At 40.5% G+C, this 20,048-nt stretch overlaps 2 protein-coding genes across 2 annotated transcripts in view; one reads left to right on the plus strand and one right to left on the minus strand.

The window, feature by feature from the left end:
• The window catches only part of AKAP7 (A-kinase anchoring protein 7), a 98,947-nt gene that overhangs the window by 16,839 nt on the left and 62,060 nt on the right, over positions 1–20,048 (plus strand). The window contains exon 6 of the mRNA XM_076333615.1: positions 10,893–11,005. Coding sequence (XP_076189730.1) covers positions 10,893–11,005 — 113 coding nt within the window. The remainder of the gene's footprint in view (positions 1–10,892; positions 11,006–20,048) is intronic.
• MSH5 (mutS homolog 5) lies at positions 15,482–17,917 on the minus strand. The gene has a single exon (XM_076335497.1). It carries the CDS (start codon positions 17,915–17,917, stop codon positions 15,482–15,484), a length of 2,436 nt encoding a protein of 811 aa, XP_076191612.1.

Genomic DNA, 20,048 nt, shown 5'->3' on the forward strand with positions numbered 1-20,048 from the left:
TGGAAAGCCAAATACCTTTTAACTACAGGAAATAAATAAGTTTGTTATGAGTGATTTTCTACACTATTGGGTTTGCGTGGCAAAGTTTTGGTAGTGGGGGGGCTACATGGGTGGCTTCTGTGAGAAGCTGCTGGAAGCTTCCCCCATGTCCAATAGAGCCAATGCCAGCCAGCTCCAAGACGGACCTGCTGCTGGCCAAGGCTGAGCCAGTCGGCAACGGTGGTAGCGCCTCTGGGATAACATATTTAAGAAGGGGAAAAAAACTGCTGGGCGAAAACAGCAGCCAGAGAGAGGAGTGAGAATATGTGAAAGAAACAACTCTGCAGACACCAAGGTCAGTGAAGAAGGAGGGGAAGGAGGTGCTCCAGGTACCGGAGCAGAGATTCCCCTGCAGCCCATGGTGAAGACCATGGTGAGGCAGGCTGTCCCCCTGCAGCCCATGGGGGTTAACGGTGGAGCAGATATCTACCTGCAGCCCATGGAGGACCCCACGCCGGAGCAGGTGGATGTGCCCGAAGGAGGCTGTGACCCCGTGGGAAGCCCACTCTGGAGCAGGCTCCTGGCAGGACCTGTGGACCTGTGGAGAGAGGAGCCCATGCTGGAGCAGGTTTGCTGGCAGGACTTGTGACCCTGTGGGGGACCCACGCTGGAGCAGTTCGTGAAGAACTGCAGCCTCTGGAAAGGACTCACATTGGAGAAGTTCATGGAGGACTGTCTCCCATGGGAGGGACCCCACGCTGGCGCAGGGGAAGAGTGTGAGGAGTCCTCCCCCTGAGGAGGAAGGAGCAGCAAAGACAACATGTGATGAACTGACTGCAACCCCCATTCTCTGTGCGCCTGCACCACTTGGGGGGAGGAGGTAGAGAAAATTGGGAGTGAAGTTGGGTCCAGGAAGAAGGGAGGGGTGGGGGGAAGGTGTTTTAAGATTTAGTTTTTATTTCTCATTACCCTACTCTGATTTGATTGGTAATAAATTAAATTAATTTTCCCCAAGTCTGTTTTGCCCATGATGGTAATTGGTGAGTGATCTCCCTGTCCTTATCTTGACCTATGAGCCTTTCATTATATTTTCTCTCCCTGTCCAGTTGAGGAGAGGGAGTGATAGAGTGCCTTTGGTGGGCACCTGGTGTCCAGCCAGGGTCAACCCACCACAACATCTTAGACTAGTGAACCAGATTTTGATCAGAATTAGACAAGTAAAGATGAGATCAGCTTTTGACCTTTGTTTTTCAGTTTGACAGTCCTTCCTAGTAGATAAACTCAGTACAGTCAAATTTAGCAAACAAGCAAACCTATGTTTTCTTTGTAAAGCATAACTACTGATGCTCAGGGTGAGCATTCTTTGCTTATATTAGAATTACAGCTGTATATTATTATTTTCACTTAACACTGCTGTTTAGTAAAAATGTTTCTTATTTCAGTGCTTACTTTTGCCAACCAAATGGATCATTTCTTGGCCTTAGGCCTGTTGTTCAGTCTCTAGACTTACACAGTGATGTTTGTTTTGTCTGGATTTAGTTCTGAAACAGGGCAGGGAGCTGAACATTACCAGAAGAAAATAGTAAAATGACTGAAAATGTTTAATGGGTATGACTTCAGGATGTGCTATCTTAACATTTCTTAGTGAGTGTCATAACCGTAACTTCTGAATTGCTGCTGATTTCAGAGTATCTTTTTGTGCCTTCATGGAAGTGCTAAATTATTTCATAATGGGTAACCTATAACTCATGAAAGCAAATTCAGTTTTTGTATTGATGCTTGTGCCAGAAGAAAAATTTTTAGGTCTGTAATTATGTAACACTGAAGATTATACAAGTGTGTTTCAAAAGTTAGCTTAGTTACATATTAAATTAGTGGAAAGGCCAAGTATGAGTAGGAAGAAAATGAATATACTAAATAGTTTCTACGTATGTCTTCATTAGATTAAATTGCAAAGAATTCAATATAAGTAACCTGATAAAAATAGATAATTTGTTATTACACAGATGTCCTTCAGGGCAGTGCAATTTGGAATGTGAAATAATATTAAACAAAAGAATCTATGTGAACTCTTCAGAACTGACAAGGTAAACAAGAGAGTCGTTAGGATTCTCCCCCCTCCCCTAAGTGTATCACATGTATAATACCTTTAATGTAAGAGTACACTTACAGAGTTAATTGCAACACAGTTTAGTTTGCATGCAGTTTTTACAAAACATTAGCAGACAGTCCTCCAAGGGCCAAAGCTCCTACTGAAGGTGTTGCATTTTGGGGAAAAGACCATGTAGTACTTTCTGGGCTGTACTTGACACAATAAATATACCTTCTAATGTAAAGAATCATATTAGCAGAAATGTGCCGTTGAGTTTATTTTCTGTAATACATTTCATATATTAATTCAAAACAGGGTGTCTGTCAAAATTATGCCTAATATTCCTGCTCTGTGGATAGTATCCTGAATACACAATTTTAGAGAGACTGCTGGAAGAGAAAATGCTGGAAACTTTTCTGCTGGGCTGCTATTGTCAGGATCTGTGTGAAGATTGCTATCAGCTCTTCATATATACTGCTGTGAGGTTATATATGTTTGACAGAAATTAGTTGTCACAAGTTTATTCTGGCTTCTAATACAGCTTGCCTGTGATATAACTTGTGTCCTTAGAAAACTGCAATTTTAAAACTGAAGCTGGCAGAAAGAAAAAAAATATACATTATTGCCTGCAGGATGTTAATCATTCTGTTGATGTCCACGGGACAGTAAAGAGAGATCACTTCTGTAGCTGGTTTAATTTTTGGCGAGACCTAAGTTTAGTTTATTACAGAATTACTGTTTGGCTATTTCAAGATTATGTTTCGTTTCTGCTATGCTCTAAGGTGAATTTTGACTTCATGTGTTATTTTGTGTTCTACATGGATGTTGAAGGAGAAATATTGCTAAGCAATAGAAAATACATGAAGTTAAATTAGCTTCTTGTCAGAGCCGATTTAGTTCCATAAATTGTATGGAAATTTGTTTGATACCAATAACGTCTGAATGTGGTACAGCATTATAATGGTAAGTGCATGTCTGCTAATGCCAATGTAAACGTAAGTTTGCCAGAGACAAAAGTTCAGGAAAAGCAGAGCTAATATGTATCTTCTGTTTGTTGTGATTTGCTAGTTATTTCCCAACAATCCATTAAAAGACATTAGCATCATATAATTATCTACCAGGAATAGTGCTAAACTGTTATGACAGAAATTTGAGGACGAGTGTCCAAGTCTTTTTAGAAATCCTGAGATAAAAGTGACGTATACACTTACAGCGATTTTTAAAAAACTTCTTTTCACGTGCTTTGCTACACTACAGAGTATTGAAGTACTAAGTGAATTTGGAAAAGGTAATGAATTGTTTGGCTTCGATTTTCATTTTGGTAATTATATTGTAAATGCTATTTGATGCTGATAGAAGTGAGTAAGTGAATCCTGTTTTTTACCCACAAGACTTCCAGATTTTGGTTTTATGGATGAATGATGCACGTTATGGTCTGGCCATCAGAGGGAGCTTGTATTTTATGAACAAAAAAGTTACTCTTCTGTTTAAGCAGATAACTATTTCATTTGCTTTTGGTCCTTTGTTTTTAAGAAATGTTGATTTGTTCGGTTAAATATTTTAATACAGTTAGGACTGCACTAGACAGACACGTAGTACACCTAACTAGCCATTTCCTTTAACTTCAGTTTTCTAAAAATGACATTTAGTCTAATCTCACTAAATTGATTTTCCCAACAGTCCGTATTACAGAGAGAGAGAAATGGAAAGCGAGTCATGCTGCCCATCTTCTTCTCTAGGTACATTACAGCTTTACTCAAGCATAAGCTGGCATTGCCACCATACCAAAGCAGTCCATCCCCTTTTGTTGTGCTGGGGATTTGTGCAGCCACATGGTGAATTCAACTGTGGTTAAATTAACGTTTTTACCTTTGCCAGCTAATTTTTAAGCTATTCAGTTTGCCAGTGCAGTTTACTGTATAGCTACATGACTATCGGCACAAAAGATAGTAGCAGTGGCAGGCATGAAGCTTGAGAGGAACAGTCTGTTTTGGCAAGGATGGTGGTTTATGAGCTTCTTTAAAGATTATGAAACCACACGTTTAGTATCTATTTTAGGGTGAGTTACATTGCCCTGACTTCGGAGAGCCTAGAGAAATAGTTTAATTCAGTTAAGTTAGTTCACTTTAGTTCCAGATGGCTGAAGCTAAGATAAATGAATTTTGCCTCTTGTTAGTTATTCTTAAGTCATTTCACATGATAGAAAAATTGATAACTCAGAACTGTTGTAATTTTCCATTAAAACAACTGATTTGTACAAAGTGAATAAAAAGCTGCTAGTCCAAATCCATAGCAGTTGCATTGAACACGTACTGCTGTGACATGTTAAGATTTTCTTCTAGTCCATGTGCCATTAGTTATAGTTCCTACTAATGTGTGTAGCAGAACTTTACTGGGATGTGTAGGAACTTGGCTCATCCACAGCAAGAAGAGAAGCATGCTCTAAAGTTGAAAGTGGCAGTGTTCTGCTGTCTCAAGAATGTAATTATCTATGTCAGCAAATATATATATGCTGTATTGTGTGATGAATATAACCAGCAGAAAAAAAATCCAACAGTTTTTTTGTTGATTTCATTACAAGAGCCAGGCACCTACCTGCTGATAGTACTTACTTACATCAAGGACCGATTCCAATAGACCTGAGCGTTGTTCATGCCTTTTGATATTACGTAGTTTTCTGCATGCAGCCTTTTCTAATTCAGCTTTGCACTACATGACAGTTTTCTTCGTTTTAGGCCTCTTGACGAGACAAATGCTGACAACAAGGGCAAATATTTTAGTGAAAATAAACAGTTACTATTAAGGCCTAGTATAACACCAGTTACTTTTACGAGCTTGTGCTTCTAACAAGTAATAGTTATTAAATACAGTTTGCTCTGGAGCTCAACATTTACTGCATGGGAATATTAAATGCTGTGCTATTGCCAAATCTCTTAGCTCACCTTTTTTGTGTGTCACATGACAAGTAGAAGAGGCTAAAGTAGATATGCAAGAGCAATAGGCTGGGACAGGGGCCTGGCTTTGGAGCACTGTATTGCAGTGCCTCTCCTGCTCTTTGATGCTACTACTCTTCACTCAGGGTCTTAAAATTTTGATCAACTGTGTGGAAGGAGTCAGAAAGAATGGAAATACCTGAATTTCTGTTTCAGTCTAGCACTTTGAGCCTTCACATTATCATTGTTTGTCTTGTAAGGCTTACCTTACATATTGGCCTCTGTGCACAAAGTGGGGGTTGCTTGGTCCAGCTGCTCCTTGGATCCTGCTTTATGAATGAGCACATCTTTCTTCTGTATACGTGTATGGCGGTGGAGAGAAACGGAACAACCTGCGCATACTGCTGATACGTGTTTGAAATAACCGTATAGCTCACTGATACATGATAGTGGTACGGTACAGTGACAACTCACTGTAGAAAAGCCAAAGTAATATATAACCAAGTAGCAGTGGAAGAACCATTGGGAAATTGGCTTGACTCTGGTTTACCTTTTGGCACAGTGTAAAGCTGACTATTTGCGGAGAAATGTTAGTACTGATGGGGAGAAAAAATAGCAACTTTTCGTATGGAGAGATGAGAAACGCAGGCTCTCCTTTTCTTACATCCTGGAGATAAAAGTCGCCAGCACGTGAGGTAGTGACTGACCCTGGTTTAGCCACCGTATTTTTTCATCAGAGATTGGGGATTGCTGAGGTGTGCAGGAGTCAGTAGTTTTTGTCGGGCAGCAGCCAGGGACACTCCTCAGGCTAATACTATCATTTATGATGGTCTTAACGGTAGGATGGTAGAGTTTGGTGCTTGATGCAGCCTTTTGATTATATATTCCAAGCATAACATGATATCTAAAATACTTTTTTTAAATTCGTGGTGCTCATCTCTGGAGACATATAATTGAAGTTGTGATAAATATTAGCATGTGAAATAGATGGCTTCGAGTTCTTCATTGGCTTGGAAATTGGGTCTTGTAAGGCTTTGCGAGTGCCTTATGCTCAGTGCTATTAGGAAAGGAAGGATGACCAGAAGAGCTTCTTTGTAAAACCCAAACTTCTGCTAACTGATAGCCAACAGAATCCTCTTAAAAAACAACTAAGAGCTTAAAAATTGTAACATGACTTAACATGATAGTTATAACTGTAAGTTAGCTATGCTTAGCTTTTCTTCAGCTCCAAGTGTAAAGTACAAAATTTTTCAATAAAGAGACAGAATACTGTTTCTAAATTCTAAACCTTTTAATTGAGGGAACGTGCTTTAGAGACAAGCAGAAATTGATAGACTCGAAGAAAATGTACATACGTAGCAGTTTTCCATATCTAATGAAATCTTGGAAAAGAAGATGGCCATTTGTATTACGGAATATGGCTTTGTGCAATTTTTCTATGAACCATTCTGTATTGATCTAGCTGTTGAATTTTTGAGCCTTTCCAGTATATAGCAGTTCTGAGTAAGTTTCATATATCACATTTCAAGTCTAATTATGGGGAAACAGTTGTCTAATGGATTCAGCCACATCCAATGTAAGAGAGACAGATGACATTCAGTAATTTTGACATTATAAAAATAAGGTACAAAATGATATTGCAGAGTACTTCAAATTGCATGAAAGACGGTCTGAAAGCTGTCCAAAAATTTGTTCCAGGAAGTCATTGAGCTTTTAAAAATAGCCTTAACTTTTCTAGGGTATACTTTGAAGCTGCAAACGTTGGTCAGCCTGAGATTGGCCGACATTTTTTGGCCACAAAACTGGTCAGAGGGATGGAACACCTCTCCTATGAGGAAAGGCTGAGAGGGTTGGGGTTGTTCAGCCTGGAGAGGAGAAGGCTCTGGGGAGACCTTATTGCGGCCTTTCAATGCTTAAAGGGGGCTTATAAGAAAGATGGGGACAAACTTTTTAGCAGGGCCTGTTGCGATAGGACAAGGTGTCATCGTTTTAAACTAAAAGAGGGTAGATTCAGACTAGACATAAGGAAGAAATTTTTTACGCTGAGGGTGGTGAAGCACTGGCACAGGTTGCCCAGAGAGATGGTAGATGCCCCATCCCTGGAACCATTCAAGGTCAGGTTGGCTCAGGGTTCTGAGCAACCTGATCTAGTTGAAGATGTCCCTGCCCATGGCAGGGGGATTGGACTAGATGACTTTTGAAGGTCCCTTCCAACCCAAACTATTCTATGATTCTATGATTCCAATAAGGGAAAACAGAGATCTTGTTTGATTTTTCAGTCTAGCTAATGTTGATGTCTGGGGGAAAGATGGCAGGGCAGATCCTCATTTTTTAAGACCCATGGGCATTGTCTGTCTACTGTTCTTGTCCTCTTGGACAAGAACCTTGGCCTCTAATTTCTTTCCGTTCAGGCAATCCCCATCATAAACTTTAACCTTTGTGTATTTGCTCAGTCTTCAAATCCACTTTTGTGCTGTTCCATAAGCCTAGAACTTTCTCTTGCCCACAGCATCCGTGCTTCCTTCCCCATTTCTTTTAAAACCCTTCTTGTGGCCACTTCTTCAAAGAGCTGCATGTAATAGCATTACATTATTTTTTAACCTTCCTGTGCTGTCAGGAAAACATTTCCCTTTGTTTCTTTTTTTTCCCCGTCCATCTGCTCAGATTTCTTTCTATTTTCATTATCTTTGAAGAAGGAAACGTTGTGCTAATTATGTTCATAAGTCACCTTAACCAGTAAAATGTCACGCTTTCCCTAAGTGTCAAATACTGCAAAACTGGGTCTATCTGTAGTACCAGCAAGTGTGGCCAATCTCTTGAGCCTGTGATGTTTAATGACAGTCTATGCCATGACAAAGCTGTGTGAGAAGTCTGATCACCATGAGAACATGTGTGAACACACACACACATGTAAATCTATTAAATTTAAAACTGCGCTGTCTCTCTGAAGTTATGCTTTCTTTTCATTATGTTTTTTTTTATTAGAATTGCCAGGTATGAAAAAAAGATGAATTTAGAAAGATAAATAGAAGCAGATAGTGAACAAAGCTATTTAGCACAAAATGGAGACACGCAGGCCATGTGGTTGCTGTTCAGCAGTGTAAAGTGTAGGTGCCCTACTGTCCCACTGTAACACACGTTTATAGTGCCATATGGTCAGTCTGCCCTGTTGAAAACACTGGGCTTAAAATCCTGTGATCGGATGCACATTGGCAAACCCCTGGTCTGACACGAAGCTCTTACTGGAGTTAGGGGGACACCCTTAGAGGTGCAAATCTTCACCAGCACAGACCTTAATTGCAGAGTGGGAGGTAAGACACTGCTTGGCATAAGACATGATGGCAGAAAGACTTTGAGCTTTTAGGGGAGAAAAAAGACTACAGTCCACAAGACTGAGTCAGAATATCACAGGGTAGCATAAACCTGGTTTTGATAAGACTAATCCTTTGCTGGAACATCAAAGTCAATGAGTCCCCAAATGATGCAGTTCAGAGAGCCAAAGGAACCAGAAAATGGCTTTGTTACAGATAATTTCGGTTTCAGATAAATGTAACATTTTGTTAGCTTACTAACATCAGAAAATAAGCAGGCCGTTGGATGCATGGAAATACATGCACACCATAACTAAATGACTTAATTTGAACTTCCATATCTCAGTTTGAAGAAGCAGCAAACATTTATTTGTAGTCTTCTGTTTTGATATGTTAATCTGTTGTTCAGCAGCATTTGTGTGCACAGCTGCACAATAGCTTAGCGGGGATTCAGTGTAAATTTAGAAATGTTTCCTGCAGACACAATTTGAAATAATACAAGTAGGTAAGCTGTACTTGTGTATAGATACATAGCTATAGCTATAGATATATAGTAGGCCTACAGATCTAGATGCATAGATCTGTAGATCTATATAGCAGTTATGCTTGTACATGCATATATACATACATGGGTCGGGGGGAGAGAGAGAGAACGGGCACAAACTGAAACACAGGAGGATCCCTCTGAACATCAGGAAACACTTTTTTACTGTGTGGGTGATGGAGCGCTGGCACAGGTCGCCCAGGGAGGTTGTGGGGTCTCCATCCTTGGAGATATGCAGAACTCATCCAGACACAGTCCTGGGCAACCAGCTGTAGGCGGCCCTGCTTGAGCAGGGAGGTTGGACCAGATGACTTCCGGAGGTCCCTTCCCACCTCAACCATTCCAGTAGGTTATTTGCAGCATCTGCCATAGTAAGATGACCCCTATTACCATTGTGCAAATGCTTCACAAGTTTTAATCCGCTTGCCCTTTCAGCATCCTGTGAGTTAGAATAAAAGGTTGGGCTAATTCTTTTTTGTAAAATGCATCAGCATCTTATCAGTGGGGAGTGAAGCTTGAAAGAGAATTTTCAAGTGGGCCTGTTTAAGAGATGGCACTTGGGTCTTTGATTTCCTTGGCTTCTTTCAAAATCCCAACTTTAGTTGCATAGACTGTGGAGCCTAAGGTTATAAATCATACGCAGCAGAGAAAGGGAAGTGAATTTTGATCTCCAGGTCCCAAGTGAATACTCTGAGCTTCTAGAACTTTTCTGTTGCAAAGTAATGCACAAACTTGTAAAATGTCAAGTGTGATTTCAAAGTAGCTCACTTGAATAGTTACTATAGAAAACAAAAAATGGTAAGAGTAAGGACTCTGGAATGACGTGTTACAGGAGCGTGAACTGGCAGACTTACGCTAGCCAGCTTTATATGCCTATATTCCTCTTCCTTGGGCCTTCCCTATTTTTTTTCAGCCAGCTGTGCTGTTCGCTTCCCAGTGTAATGCATTTTCTTCCAGGTGGGAGAATAAAGCACTGGATCTTTCTGTTACAGCTGAACTATCAAGCCAAAAAATAATACACTTAAATGCAAATACATCGTTATGGTAAGGGTTGATTAAATTCATGTGATAGGATAGATTTTATTTTTTTTCCCCTCTTTCGATTTTAGTTCAAGGATAGCATGAGTCAGCTAGACCTACAGCTAGTGAAAAATTGGAAGTTGTATTTGCAAAGGAAAAAAAAAGATATTGCAGTTTTTCTGTTTTTCAGCAATAGAGATATTCTACTTACTGGTATTGTTTTTGCCACAGGTTTTATCAGTTTTATCTTAATCTTTTTTCCAAAATTACAATAGAAATTTTTCATTTGAAGTATTTCAGGTAAAAGAAATATGGAACATAATTCAAAAGTTGTAGTGAAATTTATTTCCAAGAAATGAAACATTACATTGGGCAGATGAGTTGGGAAATAGTAAACTAGGTCAGTGTAGTAGAGTTGCTTTGGCCTGGGCTGTAGATAAAAGTGTACATTAAAAATAGGAAATCAGCTTGCAAGGCAACAGTGAAGCTTAAAAAACCAAAACTCATCAGCACACCTGATACGTTCTCTAATTCTGCCATGTAAATCCAGTGCTAGAATTTACAGCTTTCAATTTCAGATTTCCTTTGGTCTGGGTGGGAGATTACCCAAATACAGACAATAAAACTCACCAGTGTTTTTGAAGAGAGACAATTCTGTTACATGCTCAGAGTTCCTGAAGTTTCCAAAACTCTTCCGGTGAGAGTAACTCCTGAACAGTTCTAATGTCAAGTTCCTATTTTGATAGCAAAAGCAGGCAGCATGGACGGCTTTCTATTTGCCATTATTTTAGTAAAGCCGAATTTGTGACCCATATTAACAGCAGATATAAGACTATTTTCACATGAAATAATACGTACCTTTGAAGTTAACTGGAAGTCTCTCTGCCTTTTGGGACTCATCATCCTGTTTTTTCCATGTGGAGTGGCTGTGGCTCATATTACAGTAGAAAGCACATTTTTAAGCATTCTATCATGTAATATCTTTGTACCTCTACATTTTTCTCCCCGCTCAGAGACTATGAAGAAGATATTTCAAGAAAAGGGCATCTTGGCAGGAGATGAAAGAGCTTTTAAACCACATCTGACCTTCATGAAGTTGTCAAAATCAGCACAGCTACGTAAGCAGGTGAGCTCACATTTCACATAGCTCAGCAGCAATCTAGAAAGTTTAATTTGGAGACGAACAAAGGAGTTGCTTATGCTACAGCATCACACTTTCTACTTTGTAACCAGCTGAAGAGGTAAGACTTGCAAATACTGATTTTTTTTAGAAAAAATAATTAGTACATCTGCCATATAAACAGTAGTTCTGTACTGTACTTTAAGTTACCACTCTTGATAATCTCAGTACAGTAATACCGTGGTCTATTTTCTTTTGGGAAACTATGCAAGACCAAAGGATGAAAGTACTTGTTCAAAATTATAGAATTATTATTAGGGTGTAGATTACATGCATGCAGTTTGTTTGGATAGTTTTGTTTTGTTACGGTACAGGAGAAAATAAGCAAATAAACAGTGGAATTTATATTTGGATTATGCATAATATGCAGACTGTCAGTTCCCTCTATTGAATATGCTTTGGTGAATTTCAGAGTAGCGATGAAACACATCTTCTATATTCTCTTTTGCAGGCAGTTATTTCTTGCCTACTTATTTGCTTTTTTGACAAAATACACAAATACATAAAAGTAGGTTATAACTGTGAAGATAAATATATAGAAGCAATACTAGTATATCGAGTTTTTTATTTCATACTAATTTAACAGTACTATTGTATTATTTAACATAAGGTATATCTCCATAAAAATTTTTTGCTGACATTGTATGGAATGTTTTACGTGATCCTTTAACATTGACCAGGAAAATAATTTTCAGAAAAAATATATTTTTAAATAAGAATTAAAGTACATAATTTAAATATTTTAAATTTATTTTTTTCCTTAATAGTAAGCATTAAAGAAAAATACTTTAAAATTTCATTAGAAATAACTTTAAAAAATGCTGAAGGTGCACATTATAATTAAAACATTGTGAAATCAGTTGGAAGAAGGCAATGAGATTTGAGACACGTCAAGAAACTTCAAGGCCACACATACTCGCTCTGAAACAGAAGTAAGGACTTGTCCACAGGTTATAGGTGGTATATTATAGCTATTAAATTTGTAAGCTCACATAAGCTTTTGCTTGTATTAACAGTTGTTTTTTAAAACACTCATTTTAAAAATCCACAGCTGTTCTAGAACATCAGCTGTTCAGTAATTTAACTGTTTGGTTAAAACATGAGACAGTCAGGGTGGGTTTTTTGCCATTCTGTTTTTCGGTTGTTTTTTGGCTGGTGGTTTGTTTTGTTTACATTTTTCTACCTTGCATGAACTATTAGCCAGGATGCATACTTTCTGTGTTCTGATAGTCACTGCTGCTGACAGAACCAGGTCAATGTCATTCCAAATCATCTTCCTTAGTCCTCCATAATGCTGGATAATGCATATGGTATTCTAAAGATACACTGTATAGAAAGATACTGTGTATTAAAAATCTGTACATTATTTTATCAGGAATTTTTCTCTGTCAGTCCACTGTCAGGCATAAGCATCGGTCTTTACTATTATTTTTTGTTTCATTGTGTCCATGCATTTAGTGAGATAGTTTCATGCACTTACTGAAAACGATAAATAAAAACATGAAACATAACAGGAATAACTATTTTGTAGTATGTTTTAATACAATGTTTAATTGCATTTTCAGATCATACAACAGTATGAAAAAAAGGGGGGGAGTGGATGAAGATTACATGAGAAAGCATGTAAAAGAGCAAATAGAACTAAAGTAGTTAAGTATAGTTAACAGCTATAGCTTTATAACTATATTAATATTTTTTTAAATGTAAGTTTCCTTATTTGAAGCAATACTCTCTTAAGCCGCTCTCCTCATCATGACATCTAAATTCCACCAAAGTTATCTTTTGGGAGAAAAAAAAAAAGTGTTTTTCAAATCTTAATATAGCTACAGGCATTTTTGAAATGCATATATTCTGAAAAGATTTTAACTTTCCCAAATTGTTGCTGATATTTATAAAGCAGAGTTTGAGAATTCAAAATTAATAAAGATCTCAAGAAATCAGCTTTCCACTTTGAAGGCACAGCATTAAGCTAAAAATGGTAAATGCAAAAAACTTGGAAACAGACATTAATAAAGGATAAAAATGTGAGATAAAGTGGGTTAGAAAAGAGCTATCTGGGTTACTGTACCCCCTTCAGCTTCTCAGGTTAAAGAACTTACTTACCTACTCAGAAGTGGGAGCAACTCATTCTTCATGGTTAGTTGGACAATTCTGAGATCAAATGTGCCACTGAAAACTTCCCCAAAATAAGGAGGTACAGTGTGCCTCTAGGTGTCCTTGTGGAAGGAGATAAAGGGATATAATTTACTTGCACATGTTTAGCTGTTTCCACAATTGATTGTTCGAATGATAAGAATCTTGGGTTTGTATCATTATCTTCTATACAAAGAACCTAATGAAACACAATAAAAGAAGCAACTGGAGTTTTGCACTTGAAGATTACATTTTTATTCCTGCTTCCCTCACTAGCCTGCTACAGGTTGCCACAGGTCAGTCACAACCCCTCTGCTTTTCATTTGTCCAGATTGCTGTTTATTTCAGGGCGTGTTGTGAGGCACGCTTGATAAATGCTGTATGACGTTTGGAGATCCTTTGATAGCTAGTACTGCCAGAACTGCAAATACTGTGAAATGGATTTCATAAGTAGAAGATGACTGACAGCTAAATTGCTCTGATGGCATCTGCTTAATTAGTAAGGAGTGTATCCTTAGCCTAGGCAGTGGTTGACAAGAAAAAATGCTAAAAATATAATTTATGGATATTTAATATATGATATTCTTCTGTACAGTATATCTTTAGAATGCTGTATATATAATTAGTAAAAGAGAATATATTAGTGAGAAAAATCCGTTTGTATTTACAACACTTGCAAGTGTTGTACAAGGCCTGATTCACTGTTACCATTCAACTTCAATGGTAACATCGTCAAGATGCTCGATATTATTTTGCAGACAGTATGATGATTGCACTGGAAATAGCAGTAGCTGCATGATTCGGTAATTCATTCTTGTATTTTTTAAGGTAAATTATGTTAAACTTTTGCCACTATCCTAGTTTCATATAGAGATAACATAAGGTCCTTATTTTGTAATAATAATGATAATAATTCCTTCACCATAAAGGAGGAAATTCCACACTGAATCAAACCCAAAGCAGTGTCTCCAAATTCAAATCTTTTTGATGTGCACTCACATTCATCTTTTTGCTATCTTCAGCTAGACGTACCAGATAAGATGTTTAATACTGATAGTTATGAAGGTAATTACTTTTTTCTCATGTAAATTTTCTCTCAATTTATGTGACATTAATAATTTTGGCTTCTTGAAATCAAATATAGCTGAAGAGAGATGTAGTATATCTGCTGCTGTCTTTTATTAGCCATACTGTAAGCAGTTACAGCAAGTTTTGGCAGTCAACCATAAGCTATCTAATGTCTCTTCTGTCTTATTTAGATAAGGAATCTCAGGCACTTATCTCGTTTCAGGAAAGGTTATTACTTCTATAGTACTTATGTATCATGTCTCCTGCTTCATTAATCTGTTAATGAATTTTTGTTGCATATGCATACATCAAATACTGTGTTCAGTAAAGATCCTCTGCATGACGAGAAGTGAAAGGGAATCCTCCCCTTCTGGTATTATTCCTTTAATGTTAAGTTTTACTCAATACTCGAAAATAGAATATAAAATGTGAATTTCTGTCTTACATCCCTAGTATAGTGTTTAGTTTCCTAGCTTTGTAATTTTGCTTTTATTTATACCCACATGGCATAGATACATAGTCATACCATATAGAACCTTATGAGAGTGATTCTCGGTAAAACCAAAGCACTTCCCCTGTTTATCAGTCTCATAAGTCTTCTGACCTCTAGCATTCTTTTTATAATAACTCCTGGGATCTCTGGCATTTTGGACAGAAATGCTGGTGTATGAAAATCTGCAGAGCTCATTAAATCCCTCTGTATTTCCATTTATCAGCCTCTACATCAGTGGTTTGTATTGTGACAACTGTTACTTGCTGATATGGGAGTCTGAGGCACAGACTTATTTGGAATCCTTGATGCTGATCCTAAAATGGCTGAAACGATCACTTTGGCACAATACAAAATAATAAACCCTTTGGTTTCATAGTCTTATGAGACCAGCAGAAATGTTTTGTGATTTTTCTACAGTATTTTTTTAATGTGAAGATCTAACAACAGGGGTAGAAAATGCACAAATTGGGTGACCCAGCAGCTGGAAAAGGTTCTTGAATTCTCTTCTTTCAGTCTTCCTGCTTTCATATCATACACCATATTGCAGAGATATGTAACTACAGTAATTGGTTTAAATAGGGAGAAGAAGAAAGGACATAACTATACACAGTTTGTTACAAGCTAAAGGTAGTGTAGGTGTTAGTCATAGTGATCATTCTTTAAATTACCAAACTCTCCTACTGAACATGGTAGATATGATGTAATCTATGCTTTTACACATACCCCTGTTACAGGACTGAGGCTGCAGAAGGCAGCACCTCTTTATGCATGAACTCTTCTAAGTCCACATGGGGATCATCAAGGTCTAGGTGAAGAAACTTTTCCACAACAGACTTGCATTTTTCCATCCGATCTCCTTTTGAGGGATGATCAATACGTTTGATAGCTTTTCCATTGCGAATCAGTTCTGACACTTCCACTCCTCTTTCAATAATTTTGGCTGGCATTCCTGCTAATGCAGCAATGTTGGCAGCATGACTAACAGTGGACATGCCCTGTTTGATCTGATAGAAAAATATCAACTCATCTCCATCTTGGTGTGTCTCCATGGTCAGGTACTCCAGAAGAGGTGTGTCAGGCAGGAGTTCTAGCTGCATTAAACTGTGAAAATTAGTGGAGACAAAGACCTGTGGACACTGTGTTCCTTGACTGATCCAGTACCTCAGGACAGCAGCCAGAAGGGACAGGCCATCCAGTGTGTTGGTCCCTTTACCAAATTCATCAATAAGTACCAAGGACCTCTCTGTGGCGTTGTTTACTGCCTTGGCAACCTGGTTAAGATCAATCATGAAAGTGGAGAGCCCTACAGAAACTGATTCCCTACTGTGGATTCTTGTGTAAATCCCATCAATTACTCCAATCTCTGCCTCTGCTGCAGGGACGTAACTGCCGATTAGAGCCATGAATACTATAAGACCTACTTGCTTTAAGTAGACGCTCTTTCCAGATGAGTTGGGCCCTGTGATGATCTTTATTCGTCTGGTAGCCTCACCACTGTTCACAGGATTGGCCACAAAAGTCTTTGCACATAGTTCCATGAGTGGATGTCTTCCATCCTTGATGTGGAAGCCATGGCGGTGAGTAAAGCGTGGCCGGCAGTAGGCATTCTCCCGGGCCATCACTGACAAAGCTAGTAGCACATCTAGGTGTGCAGTGTACTCAATCACACTGTTAAGCACTTCAGACTTCTCCAAGATCTTTGTCTGCAGCTGGTGCATAATAAGTGTTTCCTGGTCTCTGATCTCACAGTGCAAGTCACCCAGCAGGCTGTCTAGCTCCTTAGTCCTAGCACTTCTGTAGTGCAGTTTATCCTCTGACAAGAACATGAAGTCCAAGCCTTCGATTTCAAAGTCACTCTTCTCCACCATAGTTGGTAGCCGTGGAATGGAGAGGAGGAACCCAATCAAAGGAATGTAAATCACACAACAGGAGGGAATATGATTGTCCAAGGTCTCCAGTTCTTTTCGTGCCACTTCTGTAAGGAAGTCTGACAGTCCCATCAGCTTTCGTTTCTTCTCATCAATGGTGGGGTCCACATTGGGTCTAACAGTGAAGCGGTTCTCTGAGATGCTGCCTTCAAAGTCCACCACTTTGCTGATTAGACTAGCGATGTAGTGCAGATCATTAGTGAAGACACGCGAAATGGTCTGAAAGAGTTCAATAGTGTTGGGCAGAGAACGACATGTGTCTCTAAGGCACACTGCACTATACACTGTCTTATAGAGTGCTTGCCAGTCACTAACTTTTGTGTGGGAAAGAGTCATTCTTTTTAGAATAAGGGGCACATTTTTAATATTCTTGAGGCAACCTTGAAGAGTGAGGACTGTTTCATGGTTCTGAGCCAGCAGGAAGAAGTGGATAACATCTAGCCGTTTGTTCAGCTCTGTCAAGTTCCGAGTAGGTCGTGTGAGCCACAGCCTCAGCAGTTTTTCTCCCCATTTGCACCTGCAACGGTTTAAAATTCCATATAAACTGAATCCTTCTTTTAATCCACTGGACAGCTTGTACACAGAAGGATGGATATCACTTTTAAATATCTGCAGGACACAGTAAGTGTCTTGGTCCATATTCACAATATCTGACAGCACAAACTTTTTAAAGGCCAAAATAGGAACCGCAATAGTGCTTTCTTCGAGCTCAACTCCAACCCTTCTCCTGTCTAGGAACTTGAGGAGTCCCCCTAGGGCTCGTATCATGAGTGGGCTCTCAAAAGGGATGATTGAGGACAAGTAGAGAATTTTCTCTGTTGCAGTCATGTGAGATGGGATAAATGGAAATTGCCTAGATAGGATGCGTTGCTTGCTGACGTCTAAGCCAAAATCTGTGTTGGGAAACAGGACAATTTCTGGTTTTCCTATATCTTTATCACCAGCAGTAGCTGTTAGGTTGGTCAGGAATTTGGCAATATTCTGGTCCTGTTTTGCACTGGTCACTATGCATTGAGGATTAACTTCCCCAATCACTTTATGCAGTAGCTTGAGGTCTTCATTATCAGGTATGTCAGGCATGAAGTAGACTGAGCAATCTTCTGTATCATAATAAGTAATTGCAAGATGCCCTGCATACCACAAAACAGACATGTGTGTCTCAGAGCACTCGTGGTCCTCTGGGTCGGGCCCAAGTGGTGGTGGCAAGGCACAACTCGTGGCTGATATGGCAGTCATTCTGTTGGAGAAAGATATTTTTATTCACAACTCATCCAAAAAGTCCTGAGAAGTAACTGTAATTGACAACACTAGGTTAACACTCATTCTTCCAACTCTGGAGAAACTAAGATGCTACCAGGAATTAAAGACAGATGTTACCTGTTCAAGTGAAAAGATGCAGCCAATAACTACAGCCGCCATCTTGCTTCCAAGAAAGGTGGGACTGAGCTAACTACCAGCAATCTTGGAATAGTTTTACAGTTTTTCTTTGTATCCTTTATTTTAGTAATTTTATATATATGCCCAAATACCCGTAACGTACATGCACATGTATATACATGAACAAAATCGTCCTCTCTCAGAGGTACTGGACATCCACAAGCACCGACCACAGCTCCTCCCAACAATGCAGCCACATAAACTGGTCATCGTTTCTGGGTCCTACCCCAGTATTTATGCAGCACCATCACATAGTACCGGTTTCTATACAAGTACATAACATACTGCTGCATGGATCAACCATACCAAACAGTTTACCCTACAGAGTCCACAGTCGCTGTCAGCAACCCACTTCCAACTCTCTCCAACATCTTCTCCCCTCTACTCGCTCTCCTCACCACAGACGGGCAGCTCGTCTCGGCTGCTGCGTCTCCTTGCAGCTCGAAAGTTTTAGCTTGACCCCCTTCCCCTCCCTTGCCGGGCCGGTGGTTCGCGCTCTCTGCGCTCAGGCCTCCCCGCCGCCGGGTCCTGTCAGGAAGGTGCCGCAGTGTGGCGCTGAGCCCCGTCTCCGCAGCCAGGCCGCGGCCGCCATCCCGCCCCCGGCCCTGCCGCGCTGCCGTTAACCGCCGGCCGCCCCCGCTGCCGGGGGCCCACAGCAGCCTTCTCCCGGCAACGAGTCCCTGCCGTCATGCGGGGAATGGACCCTCAACCTCCCTTGCGGCCTCCCGGCTGAATGGGAGCAGCCTAATCCTCGGGGCTCAAGCTCGTCCCGCCAGCCCCTGCCCCGTCCTCGGGAGCGGCTCGCTACCTCCCTTCCCGGCCTCCTCGGAGCCCCGCGCTGAGGGGGAGGGGGAGGAGGCGGTTGGAAGAAGCCCCCTGAGCAGCCGGCCGGCAAGGGATGCCAAGCATCCACTCCCACGTAGCATCTCCATCACCTGCCTCTACTGCCTGCCAGTGCTCCAGCGGGACCCATGGCCGTCCCTACCCGCTGCCCAGCTCCCCACTGCTCACCTCTTTCACCCGTTGCGGCTTCTGCAGTTCACTTAATGAGCTACCTTGAGCAACTGGCATGGCATCATGTAAATGAATCGTCATATGCAGCCCTCACCTTCAGAGAGCTGGACATGTGGTGCTGGGAGTTGGGCATTTTGGCTGTGGGGTCTGGTACATGGAAACTGAAGCTGCTTGCAGGAGGGTGTTGGGCACCTCACTTTGCAGCCGTGTTAAGGCCTGTCACCACTTCAGCCTTCCTGCCCCTGGTCCCATGAAGAGGCAAACGCTGCCTGGCCACCTGCTGACAGCAGCCATGGGGACTCCATGCAGCTGGAGGGTTTAACTTCAGGCTGGGGATGGCAGCCTGCCCCTTCCCAGCCTGCATACAGAGAAGGCACAGACAGAGTTAACAGACATGACAGGGCTACCAAATGCTGTCTCCTTAGTGCCCTGGCTCTTGCCAGTCTTGCAAGGGCTCCACATGCAATGCCTCTCCAGGCCCACGTTACACAGCCATGTCCCTTTACAGGCATCCATTCATTACAGTGCTTCCTCAAGAGGCAGGTGTCTTCCTCCTCCCCGTCCAGCACCAAATGCTGGAATGTTGAATGGCCTCTCAAGTACTCTTGTTTCCCACCCTCCCCAATTACAGCATATCTCTATAATCAGCATGTGGTAACAACTCCTCTCTTTCATCTCTACTGCTCCAGACCCTTTCAATTAAGAAATGAACCGTGACCTTCCCATGCACCTGCATTGTTTCATCCTTTCACATCTCATTACAAACAGCGCTCCAGAAATTGCTCCAAGTTACTAAAAATATCATAGTTTTCCCATGGCTGCTTTTCCAAATATCTTTCAGTAGTGCACTACAAGCATAACTCAGTTCCTGAGCATTCAACATTTGATTCACACCTTACCAATCTGTTTTTGACAA

Source organism: Aptenodytes patagonicus, chromosome 3, assembly GCF_965638725.1.
Source record: "Aptenodytes patagonicus chromosome 3, bAptPat1.pri.cur, whole genome shotgun sequence".
NCBI lineage: Eukaryota > Metazoa > Chordata > Aves > Sphenisciformes > Spheniscidae > Aptenodytes > Aptenodytes patagonicus.